The 12,743-nt window shown below is 47.3% G+C and overlaps 1 protein-coding gene across 1 annotated transcript in view; it reads left to right on the top strand.

The window, feature by feature from the left end:
- The window catches only part of ush2a (Usher syndrome 2A (autosomal recessive, mild)), a 1,183,552-nt gene that overhangs the window by 548,239 nt on the left and 622,570 nt on the right, over positions 1-12,743 (top strand). The window contains exon 36 of the mRNA XM_078556364.1: positions 10,893-11,052. Coding sequence (XP_078412490.1) covers positions 10,893-11,052 — 160 coding nt within the window. The remainder of the gene's footprint in view (positions 1-10,892; positions 11,053-12,743) is intronic.

Here is a 12,743-nt window from a genome sequence, read left to right as displayed (position 1 = left end):
TCTCCTGGCACCCTCTCTCTCCTATTGACCTCCTAAGACCCCCAGCACCAGACCTGAAAGCCCAGAGGCCTTCTCCCTTGCCTGTGGCTCTATTTTGGGCACTTTTCCTTGTATCTACTTCCTGCACAGACAGTTAGTATTAGCTTTAGCATAGTGAGTGTAGCTTCTTAGAGGGGCATGCTGCCTTTAAGATGTGCAGGCTAGCTGAAATACGTGCTAGCCGCGCACACCAGTGGGCAATGTTGAGCTTGCAGTCAGTCAGTAGCATGTTTGCCACTGCACCACACGCTTAAATTGTAGAATTAAGGAGGTAGCACAGATTTTGTGTGCTGCCTGCCTCAGCAGTAATACGCGTAGGATAGTTGTAAATCATGACCCCTGTGCCCAAAAATGGGAGCAATCCAATTTTAGCCCTGGGAGAGTAAAATTTGAAACACAGATTGGAAATTGAGTTGGGAAATATATCGGCAGCATCTTCTTTGAAATATATTGTGTAGACTTATTGCCAGAAAGTTCACACACATTTCAAGTAAAGGACAAATACAATATTTGCAAATTAGGTTTGAGTTTAGCCGTACCTCAAGTGCAGGCCATGTTGTCTAGTTCTACTGTTCTGGACAAGGGGCAGAATTTTCTGCCTGTCGGGCAGGCCGTGCGGGAGCGGCCGTGGGCGGACGCGATCGGGTCTGCACCGCCATTTTATGTGGGTGGGCCAATTAAGGCCCCTCCAGCATGAAACGTGGCTCCTGAGGACAGCGAGAGTGGGCGGGTGGCGGCCGGAATGCAATAACTGCCGGGTCCAATGGCGACCCGGCAGCCTGTTTAAAAAAGTTGCTGCAGCCTGTCGAAGGCCACAAATTATGGCCAATGGAAGGGCTCCCCAGAGCGCTGCTGGTGAGCAGGTCAGGCAGGAGGGAAGGGCAAGGGGCCACTGTGCTCCTCGTTTCTCAGACGATTGCCTTGCTGCCCTCCTCGAGGAGATGGCAGCATGGCGGGAGGTCCTCGTTCTGAAGGACAGGAGGAGGAGGCCCCCCCACATGACCAAACCTGCCTGAGAGGAGGTGGCAGAGGTAGTGAGCTCCTGCGTTGTGGTGCGGCGCACCTGGATCCAGTGTCGCCAGCGCTTCAACGACCTGTTGTGCTCAGGAAGGGTGAGTACTATGTTCGCATTGGTCACTTAACCCAGCAGGTAGGCTTTCCCCCCTGACGCCCCCCACCCCACCCGACCCCCACCCCAAACTCTGAGTGCAGTTACTGCATTGAATCATTGATAGCATGTGTCCTTCGCTGGATGGGCCAGCAGATATTGGCCATGCCAAGGTCACCCTGAGAGGGTGGTGAAGAGATGGGTTCTGCGCCCGCAGCATGTAGTACAGTGACACCCACATTACTGTTTTGGGGGCAACCTGGAGGATCTGCACCTAGGCGCAGTGCTGCAACTGCAAAAGGTGTCAAAGTCAGGGTGCTGACATGCTGGGAGAGGAGCTTCCAGGTGGCGGGCACCAACCCATCTGCTTCCCTTTGCATTCCACGTGCTTGCACCTCCTTGCTTTGCAAGGTTGGACCATGTGGTGCCAAATGTGATGCAGGCTGCATTTGACCAAGGCGGGGGGTGGGGGGAACAGGCCTGGCATCTTTGTGTGAGTGTGCGGCAGCTGCGGGGTGAGGAGGCACTGGAGCCCTGCAATGTTCCAGTCTGGTTGGGATGGGACGGCAGCGAAAAGATTCCAGGTACAAGTTTCTCCTTTTCAGGAGAAGAATGCTCATAATGCTGCCAAGCGGTTGAGGACTGGCGGAGGGCCAGCCCAGTTGGCCATCATTCCCAGGTTCGAGTAAGAGACCCTTGACCTGGAGAGGCACCATAAGCCCTGGTCCACCGGTGTCAGTGAGGCTGGGGTGCCACGGGCAGGTACGTTAGCCCAGCACTGAGGTCACCATTAGTGTCCCAGCAGCCATGACACTGTTGAATGTTCAGTGATTGCAGTTTGCATTATGGCTTGACCATTGCTTATGGAAGGATGAGCGCATAATAATCCGGGGGACAGGGATACACATTGACATTGTCTCCAGGTTAACGGATCCAATGCCCTTGTTCTCCCTTTCAGCATCAGCGGATCAGAGCCGGAAGGAGGAGGCACAGGGGCCCCCTCTCACACCTGAGGGTCCTGAAGTCTCTGACTCACCAGCATCAGACCATCTTTCCCAGGCAGGCACTAGCGCAGATACTAGCACCTCGGTGGGAATTAGATCATCGGCTAGTGTCCCGGGGCACAGCGGTGAGGGCACTTCACAGTCGCTGGAGGAGCTGGCAGAGACAGAGAATGCCCATGGCGCCAGCAGTCGGAGGGCTGCAGGGGACCAGGCAGATGCTCAATCAGTGCCTGATTATGTGCCTCCGGAGTCGCCCTTGAGGCAGCAAACACTGGAAGTCCAGCAGGGTGTGTGGGCAGATCTGGCAGAGATACATGAGGCTATGCTTGGCTTGGTCTCCATGGTGGAGGAGTCCACGCGGACCCTTGCCAATGCAATGAGCCTCATGGCCGAGCGTCATGCTTCCTCTATGGAGAGAGTGGCAACCCTCATGGAGAGGCTCCTCCAGGAGCCCTTTCAGGGCCTCCTGGGGATGCGCGGGGACCAGCAAGCCCTCACTTCGGCATTGACTATTTACCGTGAGCAGGGAGGTCCTAAGCGACCTCACGTCGGCACAGCAGTTGCCTGTCGTCTGTGTGGGCTCCTCTCAGGGCGCTCCGGATGAGGGCAGCAGCTCCTCCGCCCCTCTGCTAGTGACCATTGCATCCGATGAGGCTGCGACGACTGGGGAGATGCCAGCTGTGGAACTGGCCGCTCCCTCCCAGGCGGGGCCAGCACAGGCTCCACGGGCCTGAGGACGTCTGCCAAGGTCATCGAGGTCAACAGGACAGCACAGTGAGCAGGCTGTCTCAGATGCCAGTGCCAGTGAGGGGACAGTACCTAGACGTAGCACCCGTAAGCGTAAATTTAAGGCACCTTAAACACACCATGGATTTCTCACTGGTGCTATTGTGTTGCCCCACAATGAGATCATGATTAGTTGGTGTGGTGTTTAACACCTTTGTCATTTTGTTATATCATTAAATTTAGACATGTGACCATGGCTGAGGGACCTCTTTTCCTCTGCAGGTGAATGGTTACCCATGACGTTATGAGTGAGTTGTGTCACATTGAGATTTATTGACTTGGCCCTTAGTTAATGTTCCTATCCAGGCAGACGTAGCACTAAGTATCGAGTATGAAGCCTGCAGCCCAGGCTTTTGTTGGAGGTCCATCTGTGGTGTTCTAGCTGAAGGTTTGTTGGATTAAAGCCTCCCGGGTCTCCCTAACTCCCTGGAGTATGCCCGGGTCAGCATCTACCCCCTCAGCATTTCCCTGTGCGTGCTCATCCTCGGACTCACTGCTGGACTCGTCGTGTGCAGCTGCAACAACTGCTTCTACATCTTCTTCATCCACAGTGTCGCCCCTTTCCAGCGCAAGATTGTGGAGAGCGCAGCATGCAACCACTATCAGAGACACACGATCTGGGGGGTACTGGAGTGTGCCCCAGAATGGCCCAGGCATCGGAAGCGCATCTTGAGAAGACTGATGGTTCCCTCCACCACAGCCCTTGTGGAGGCATGGCTTCTATTGTACCGCTGCTCAGCTTCCGTTCTTGGATGGCAGAGAGGCGTCATGAGCCACCTTCTGAGGGGGTAGCCTTTGTCACCCAGCAGCCACCCATCCAGCCACACTGGAGCACTGAAGAGCCCCGGCACCTGGGAGTGTCTGAGGATGTAGGTGTTGTGGGAGCTGCCTGGGTACCTTGCACAGACTTGTAGAATCTGCAGCTTATGGTCACACACTATCTGCACGTTCATGGAGTGGAAGCCCTACCTGTTGACAAAGGCACTGGGCTCACCTGCTGGCACCTTGATGGCCATGTGTGCAGTCCATTGCACTCTGGATGTGGGGGAAGCCAGCAATCGCTGAAAAGCCTCTAACTCGCTCTGTCTGGCTTGCCTGGTCCCAGCGGTAGTGGATGAACGTCAATGCACGCCTGAATAGAGCATCTGTAACCTACTTGACACAAGTGTAAACTGCTGAGTGGGAGACACTGCAAAGATCACCCGCCAACCCCTGGAAGGAGCCAGAGGCATAGAAGTTGAGGGCAGCTGTGACCTTTAGAGCCACTGGCATGTGGTGCCCACCCAAACAGTTATCGGCGATCTCAGGGCCTATCATCTGACAGATAGAGTTGACTCTCTTCCTTGAGAGATGGAGTCTCCTTCGGCACTACACCTCAGGCAAATTGAGGTAACTGCTTCGCCGCCTGTAAACCTTGGCAGCAGGATAGTGGCGTCTTCTGTGGACCCTTCCGCTGTGGACTTCCTGTTACCCTGCACCCCTTGTGCCTGAACCTCTCCTCCCAAAGGTGGCTCCCCTGGAGGCTGAATGTGCACTCCTGTCCTCCTCCCCCTTCTGGCTCTCCTTTCCTGCTCAGAGGAGGTGCCTTCGGTGGAGAGCACAATTCCCATTCCCAGGCTAAGGGAAGGCTTCCTGAAACTTGCAGGCCCCAAAAAGGATCTTCACTGCAGAGGGCTGACTTGAAGGTTGTGAGTTCAGCCCAAGCAGCTGGTATGTGTTTTGGAGTATTTCTGTTCACACAGATAACTATCAGTAACTTTCAGAATTAAATATCTGACTGAGCACATTTGCGACCCCACTGAGCCCTCTTATCCCACCCGTCGATGAGGTTTATACAGATGTCTCCAACCCGCCTGCCCATTGCGCCCATGCGACAACCTGAAGATCGCATGGGTCCTGAAAAATCGCCGTCAATTGGTGCCTCAAGGGCCTTAAGTGGCCCGCGCGATGGCGCGCAGTGACATGTGGGCCTGCCCCCGCACAGCAACAGGAAAATTCTGCCCAAGGTGAAATAGTGTGTCATGGTATACATTATCTAGTCCCTTTAAAATCTTAAAAACAACAATTATATCACCTCTCAACCTTCTGTTCAATTTACATAATTGCTCCTCATAAACCTGCTGTGCCCTAAAATTAATATGTACAGCAGTGGAAATACTTACCTTGGCAGCCCGCTGGTACCAGGAACGTTTTTCCTAATTTGCTCCCAGGTGTGATGGAAGGTGCCCTTTTCCCATTGGTCAAACCACAAATAAAAAATGAAGGTTTGCCCATATTTCTTCCTTTGTACCTCAACCAAAGTAATTTTTGGAGCAGTTGCCTGGCTGTATTTTCCAGCCCACAACCAATTGCCCCCAGACCATGCTCCCTTTGTCCATGTTTTTAATATGTTTTTAATATGTCAACTCAAATGAGTTGACTTCACAAATTCAGTCAACACAGTCTTCCTTGCTGTCAACGTGAGTGTGTCTCGGGCAAGCACAGCCCTAATTTACAAAATTAGGAATTGAATTATGTTCCATTTGTTACTTTCATGGTTCCAACTAAGACATTTGGCAAAATAGAAGACTTTTAGGCCAGGATTTTCCGTGCCCACCGGCGTCAGGTGTGGCATGAGTGGACAACTTGACATGATCAGTTTCATGGTGGCATGAAACAAGTTTGAGATCGTCTGCTCAGCCTGCTGATGGCAGACCGCGTTTCCCGCCATCGGACATCGGGAACCTCATTGTAATACATCTGCATATTATTATTAAGCCAGCCCGCTGGAATCGTCCCCCAACCACCTGGATCGTCTGCCCACGTCCCCAGGAAAATACACCGACATGTTTCTCGACAGTTCATCAGCGCCGTGCACCTGGCAGGCTGCACTTCGCTCAGGACTTCAAGGTTTGTTTGCTTACCTTGCTTCAGCTAGCACTCGCAGTCATCAGTGCCAGGCTTCACAAACAGCACCATATCAATTTTAGGGGAGCTCATGACAGGTCTCTACTTACCAGATCAGCCATATGTAGGTGGCTTTTCAACAGCTGCAGGGCTAGGACTTGGTTGGCGAAGGGGGAGAAGTGGCTTCAGGCGAGGGAAGAGGCTGCAGAACGAGGGCTGTACTGGGGAAGGAGGGTAACCCAGATTGTGTGTTGGGCCACATGTTGACCTGTGCAAGCGGCCTCAAGATGGTGAGGGCTGAGGAGGCAGTCTCCAGAGAAGATGAGGCCAGATGGACATGTGAGGGTACGTTTGTGAGAATGGGTGGTGATGTCCCTTGAGCTGGTAGTGAGTGAGATGCCAATGAATGTGTGATGGGCTTGAGTGTGAGAGTTTAGAGTGATGAGATGATTGCCATACTCTGGCTGAGATCATTCATCCTCTATCTGCATTGGATGGCCAACCTCTTCTGTGCAGCATTGGCACTGATCATTACTGCCACTGCCTCCCAAGCCAGGTTAGTCATGTTGCTGCCCATCCTGTGGCCAGGTCTCCATGGCATCCAAAGGTGTTCCAGTAGCACGTCACTAAACTTGGAGGCTGCAGTCTTTTTGCCTTTTGTGGACACCTTCCTTGCTGTAGTCCTGGGCTGGAAGCACTGAGACGTGTATGCGCGTCTGGATTTTATGGCGCCCGGCGTGATGAAGCAGCGAGGTGATGGCATGGCGGGCGAATGAGAGCCTGCCCACCATCAAAACGCCGTGTTTCCCAGGAATGCATGACTAATGCGGCGGGTTTGGGACGACACGGCATGAAAACCCACCATTACGCCCGGCAAGTAAAACGTCATTTTACCCGTCCACTACCGCACTTAATGGAAACCTGGGACGATTCCACCCTTGGTGTTGAAAGAATACCGCTGTAGTCAAATTCTGATTAACATATAACTTTGGAAACACATAAGCTGCACATATTCCCAAACCCCAATTCTAAAACTTATGAAATACATTTAATTTCCTTGGCAATTTCCCTCACTTATGTTTTCTTTAATATTGGTTAATATAAGTCCACTGTGTTCTATTTAATATCTCAAAAAACTTTTGATCTAATAGTCCTTGTCTTTTTAATTCTGATAGATTGAATTAAATTTAGGAGTATTGAGAAAGCTACTTTCATTTCTTTTTTTAAGAATGATGTGATCCTGTTAAGGGCAGTGTCAGCATTACAATGCAACATTGTCATGTTGTAAATGTATTATTGAACCTTTTATCTCATCTACCACACAGTCATAAGTGCCTCAAATAAGCTCACCAATGAAAAGATGTGCCTATTTCTTCAGCTCTTAACAAAATCAAGGGAATGAAATTCACCTAATGCCTATACCTAATATCAGCTTACTCAAATATAGAATAGCCCCTATGAAAGAAGTAATCATTTTAAACATCGAATATGGGCATTATTGTAATGTTAATGCATTTTCGAATGCAAAAGTAATTTTAGCAGATTGTTGTTGCATTTTTGGATCAGTGCAAAACAAGGTAGCTAATGGCGACCTTTCTTTCACATTTGAACTTTATGTAAAGGAACTGATATAACATAATTTAGAAACACAGAGTTATTCCTTCACTATAATGCTTTCTGCTAAATCATTTCCTCTAAACTAACATACAGTACATTGTTTATGATTGCCACACTTACAAAAGTCAAGGCATTCTCTTTATTGTACGCCTTTTGCTACAACACAGTTCCTGTACAGCTCTCCAAAGATGGCAATATTCAAATTATGTCAATGCCAGTGATAAAAAAATAAGCATGATGTAAGCATATAATTTGCAGATTATTCTTTGTGTGAAGAACCATAATTTACATAACAAATGTATATAAGCTAGTTAACCAATTAAAGATTTTTCTGTATCAGATATAACTTAAGCAAAAAGTGAAAAGTTCTTGTTTAGTAATTAGGTACTGACCATTTAGTTTATACATATATATTACATTTAAAATATTTTAATATTTGTGACAAAATTTGTTTATTGTTACCCTAGTCATTCCAGTAACATGCTCCTGATATTCATATTGCAATATTTGTCACAACACCTTTGCTATTGGCTTCCTTCTTTCACATTAGTAATGTAGTTTCATGTCTTGCCACATTGCACAAAATGATATTTCTAATTTCCTTATTATAATTTGGTTTATTTTATTGTAGTGGACTGATAGCCTCTACATGCAATAAGAACAGTGACCCAACCTGAGTACCCCTCACTCTGCTTGATGCAAATAATTTTCCAATCCTGCTTTTGTAGTGCAGTCCCTCTGGTAATGTAGACAAGTGCAGCATCCCCAAACTACAATGAGATAAATGACAAGTTCATTTGTTTTTACTGCTGATGGTTGAGGGAAATATGTTAGATGTGATACACAATTACTTTACATAAAGTTCAAATGTGAAAGGAAAAAAGTATTGCCTCTGCTCTTCAAGCAATGCAGTTGGACCTTTTACATCCACCTAAACAGCACATGGACCATATTTTAATGACACTTTCAAAAGACCATAACTCTAATAATTTGGTACTCTCTTAATAGTAATGCATTAAAATGTTATCCTAAATTATATGCTTAGGTCCAAGAATGGGGCTTGGACTCTATGAGCATCCAATTCAGAGGCAAAAGTGCTTGCCTGACCTCAGCAAAGCCTATGGGCAGGATTTTTAGGTTGGCGGGTGGGCGCGACGGTCTGGGCTTTGCTGGGGAACAGACCACTGACTGCGATCGGCCCCCGGCAGCGAATTCACGCTGGTTGGCCAATTAACGGCCAGCCAGCGTGAAGCATGTGCTGAAAGGCTCAGCGCTGCTGGGGTGGGGGCTGGAGGAGGGCGAGCAATGAAGTCAGTGTGGGCACGGGCGAGCGCTCGCAGAAAGCTACCTGATGGCAAAGAGCTGTCTCAGGGAGCTGAAGACTTGGACAAACTAAAATAAAGGTCACAGAAACCGGAAAAAAGTGTCCAAGCTTCAAAATCAGTCACCTGAAAATGTAGGTATTGAAAATGCTGTTGACAGAAATTGATTTTTATTTTAATTTATCACGGAAACCTCATCCTGCCCGTGGATGAGGTTTCCTGAAAAATGCAAAGGACGCTTGGCCAATTCGCCTGCCTGCCAACCATAACATTGGACGGGCAATGAAACGTCTCTGTTAATTGTGCTGTTAGTGGGCTTAATTGCCCTCTTAATTGTCGGTGGATGTGCTTCCGAGTTTCGCGTGTGCCCGCCGACTGAAATATTGTGCAATTGCGCGAATACATCGGGACGCATCATCACGCGCTATTTTACGCTCAAGCGGGCTGGACACATTCCCACCCACTCAGTGAAAAATTCTGCCCTATATGTTTAATCTATAATTAAAACACAAGTTTCTTTATCCGTATTCCTTTAAACATGTGTTTAAAAGCATTTCCTTTTGTATTTTGTTTCTTTCTTGAATATTTTATATGAATAAGCTCAATACAACTGGAGAGAGGGACTGGCTTGGAGCTATGGTACCCAGGGTTATAGTGATTAATCTAGAGTCAGCAATTTTGTTATTTTTACTTTGTAGATTAAATACACCTCATTGGTCTTTCATGTTCAGCAACAACTCTTAAGTTATTTCCTTGAATTTTATCATTAATGCCCCTTGTTTAAGCAAAAACCTATTTCCTAAAAAATCCACACAAATAAATAGAAAATACAACAAAAAAGTTAATCATAATTGTTTGCATTATGACCAATCTTCCAAATTACCAAATTACTAAGGAATGAGACAGCTTGGCAATGAATTGTTCACTCTCTATTCAGTAGCCTGGATGGTCAGGGTTTGGATGTACCCCAGAAAATGTGCTATGGGATCCCTCAGACATCCCAATGCAAGGAATCCACGGGAATTGCCCAGGAAGTTTTAACTTCTGATGGGCAATTCCCCTGCTCCCCAAGGATCCTCCAAAAAGTCCCTGAGTTAGAGTTGGAAACTTCGTAGGCTTCTGACTAAAGTTACCAAGCTACTAAGTTATAGTTACCAAGGAAATATTAGGTAGAAAAAGACATGTCCAACATGTCCTGGATAACTATAAAACTGACGTCACTCCCAGCCCGACTCCCCACTGACCACGCGCCCTGACTAACCTCCAACCCCCCCCCCGACCCTCCACCCTCTCCTCGACCCAACTCTATCCCTGACCCATCCAACTACCCTCTTCCTCGACCTCCAACTCCCTCTACCATATGACTCCGCCAATCCCTATGACTCTTCCCGACCCCTAACCCCCCCGGCTCTCTGACTCACTACCCCCGGACTTCCAACACTCCAACCCGACCTGACATAACCTCACCACTCTACCCAGCTGGCACCCTACCCACCCTGTTACCCTACCACCCTGTCAGCCTATCCAGTTGACACCCCATCCCCTGTCATCCTACCCACTATGCCACTAACCACCTACCCACCGTACCATCTTGTCACCCTCCAACCCGCCACCCTATCCACCCTGCCACTTACCATGCTGCCACCCTACCCAGTTGGCACCCAACCCACCCTGCCAACCCTACCTACTTACCTCACTCACTCATTCACTAATACATTGAAAGTTATTTAACTGCCCCAAAGCTTTTTCGTGCATTAGCAAACGAAGACTTACCAAAATGCGGCAGTTAGTGCCATTAAAAAGGGTGTGTGGCTTCACTCCCCCCAACAACCGTGCACTACGAGGACTGACTCCAAGAACAGGTATGCTCCACATTTCTGAAGAGGCCCGGTTTGGAAGTCCGGGCCATAAACGTGGAGCTCCATCTTAGTACAAAAAAATAGGATTCGAGTGGAAATTCTATGGTGATTGCCACTCCTTAGGAGAAGAGGCCTAATATGTTTAACCTACAGTACATCAAAATGAATCATGAAACCTCATTGCAATATGGTAATATTGATAGTTTTCTGCAATTTTTTTTGTGTGGTCAATAACAAATGGTAAATTGAAAATAGTGATTTCTTCATACAGGTTTAGCAGTCTACACCCCACATCAGTTTGTGCTTGAAGCATGCACCATCATTGGATGTACAAACAGTTCCCAGATCACCTTGTTTACAGCACAGCTGCCACCTTCTAATGTTGATGCACCAGCCCTGACTGTCCTGGACTCAAGAAGCATATATGTGCAGTAAGTAGCCTTTGCTACAGGCCATTTATGTAGTGCACTATGTAAAATTCTCTCGAGGGTTCAATCAGGATGGAGTTTGTGACAGAAAATTTAATTTAACATGATTAAATGCATCAAAGTGATTAGTTTAGCGATACTGTGAACTGTTGATTATCATTTGCTGTTCAGAAGCCAACTTAATATCATTACTGGGTTTAAGCAATCAAGTTAGCTACCTACATTTTGAAGGAATGTTTACTAAAGCATTAAAATTTAAAAAGAAACATTCTTTCATCTCATCTGAAATTATTAGGTACCATTACATTTATAAGGGAAAGAAATACATCTGTTTCAAGATTTAAATAAAAATCTATTTATTTATTTCATAGTTTTTGTTTTATATTGGCACATGATGGCTAAAGCCTGCAGTTAACTAACATTTGAAATTGTAAAGTCAAAGGAGTCGATCACTAAGCTTACCCAAATATATCCCAGGGATACACTTGTCATAAATCTGTAGGCTAATAAAAAGCTATCTGAAAATCATATAGGATTTTTATTATAGATTATAGGATTTAATGGAGTTCTATAGTAGAAGCTATAAATTATATAGGATTTTTACAATGGATAAGAGGATTTAATAGGATTGTATAGTACACCCCGTAAATTATGTGAGATTTTTAAATTGTTCATATTTTTATTAATTGAAAAGCAAATCTATATATTGCTGTAAATAATGGAATCAGGTTGGTGAATTAGGCAAGCAGACCTTACATTTACTTCAGTCCATGTTTCTGAGAGTATTTTTATGCACTCAGTGTCCTATTTGTGCACAGGCTATTGTACATTTCAGCCCTGATTCTTTTGCAGGGACAATAGTATATCAGCTACTTCATGTGGCAACATCTTCCAGTTGGTGGGGCGGGGCCCACTTGCCGAGGTGTAAAATGATGCGGGGATACATCGGGCGTGTGTCCTGATGTCACCCCGCGTCATTTAGATTTGCAATTCGGCAGGCGCGCAGCCGATTCGGCTGTACGCCAGCCGAACTGTCAACGGCTTACTAAGGCCATTAAAAAAACTCATTAACATGATTGATGGACCTGCCCGTCCAACCTTAAGGTTGGTGGGCAGGCCAGGGGCCCAGGCGGACCTCAGAAAAAGCATGAAACCTCATCCACAGGCGGGATGAGGTTTCATGAGGGCTTTTAAATGTTTATCAAATGTTTAAATATAAGTTATGGACATGTCCCAACTCATGTGACAGTGTCACATGAGGGGACATGGCAGGGAAATTTTTTTATCACCTTTATTGAAAGTTTTACATTGGAGCCAATCTCCCTGAGGCAGCACTTTGCCTCGGGGAGATCTGTGCGCTCTTTCACGTGCATGCACGAAAGAGCGCACTCCTGGCAGAGGGAATCCCCCACCCCCGCCCACACAGGGAGCGCATAGTCTTAATTGGCCCGCCCATGTAAAATGGCAGTGCACCCCTGGCCGGGGGCACTGATCGGAGGCCTGCGCCCGCTCCCGCACTTCCCCCCCAATGGGGAGAAAATGTTGCCCATGTAGTACTGACTTCCACATTCTCACAATTTTCTGAATAAAGAAGTTTCTCCTGAATTCTTTATTGGATTTATTAGTAGCTCATAGAAGCACAGAGTCATGGGGCTGGATTTTCATTCCAAGGTCCCGATTCACGACATGGGCTG

This window comes from Cetorhinus maximus, chromosome 14 (assembly GCF_964194155.1).
Source record: "Cetorhinus maximus chromosome 14, sCetMax3.hap1.1, whole genome shotgun sequence".
In the NCBI taxonomy this organism is placed as follows: Eukaryota; Metazoa; Chordata; class Chondrichthyes; order Lamniformes; family Cetorhinidae; genus Cetorhinus; species Cetorhinus maximus.
This window is presented reverse-complemented; position numbering and strand designations above follow the sequence as displayed.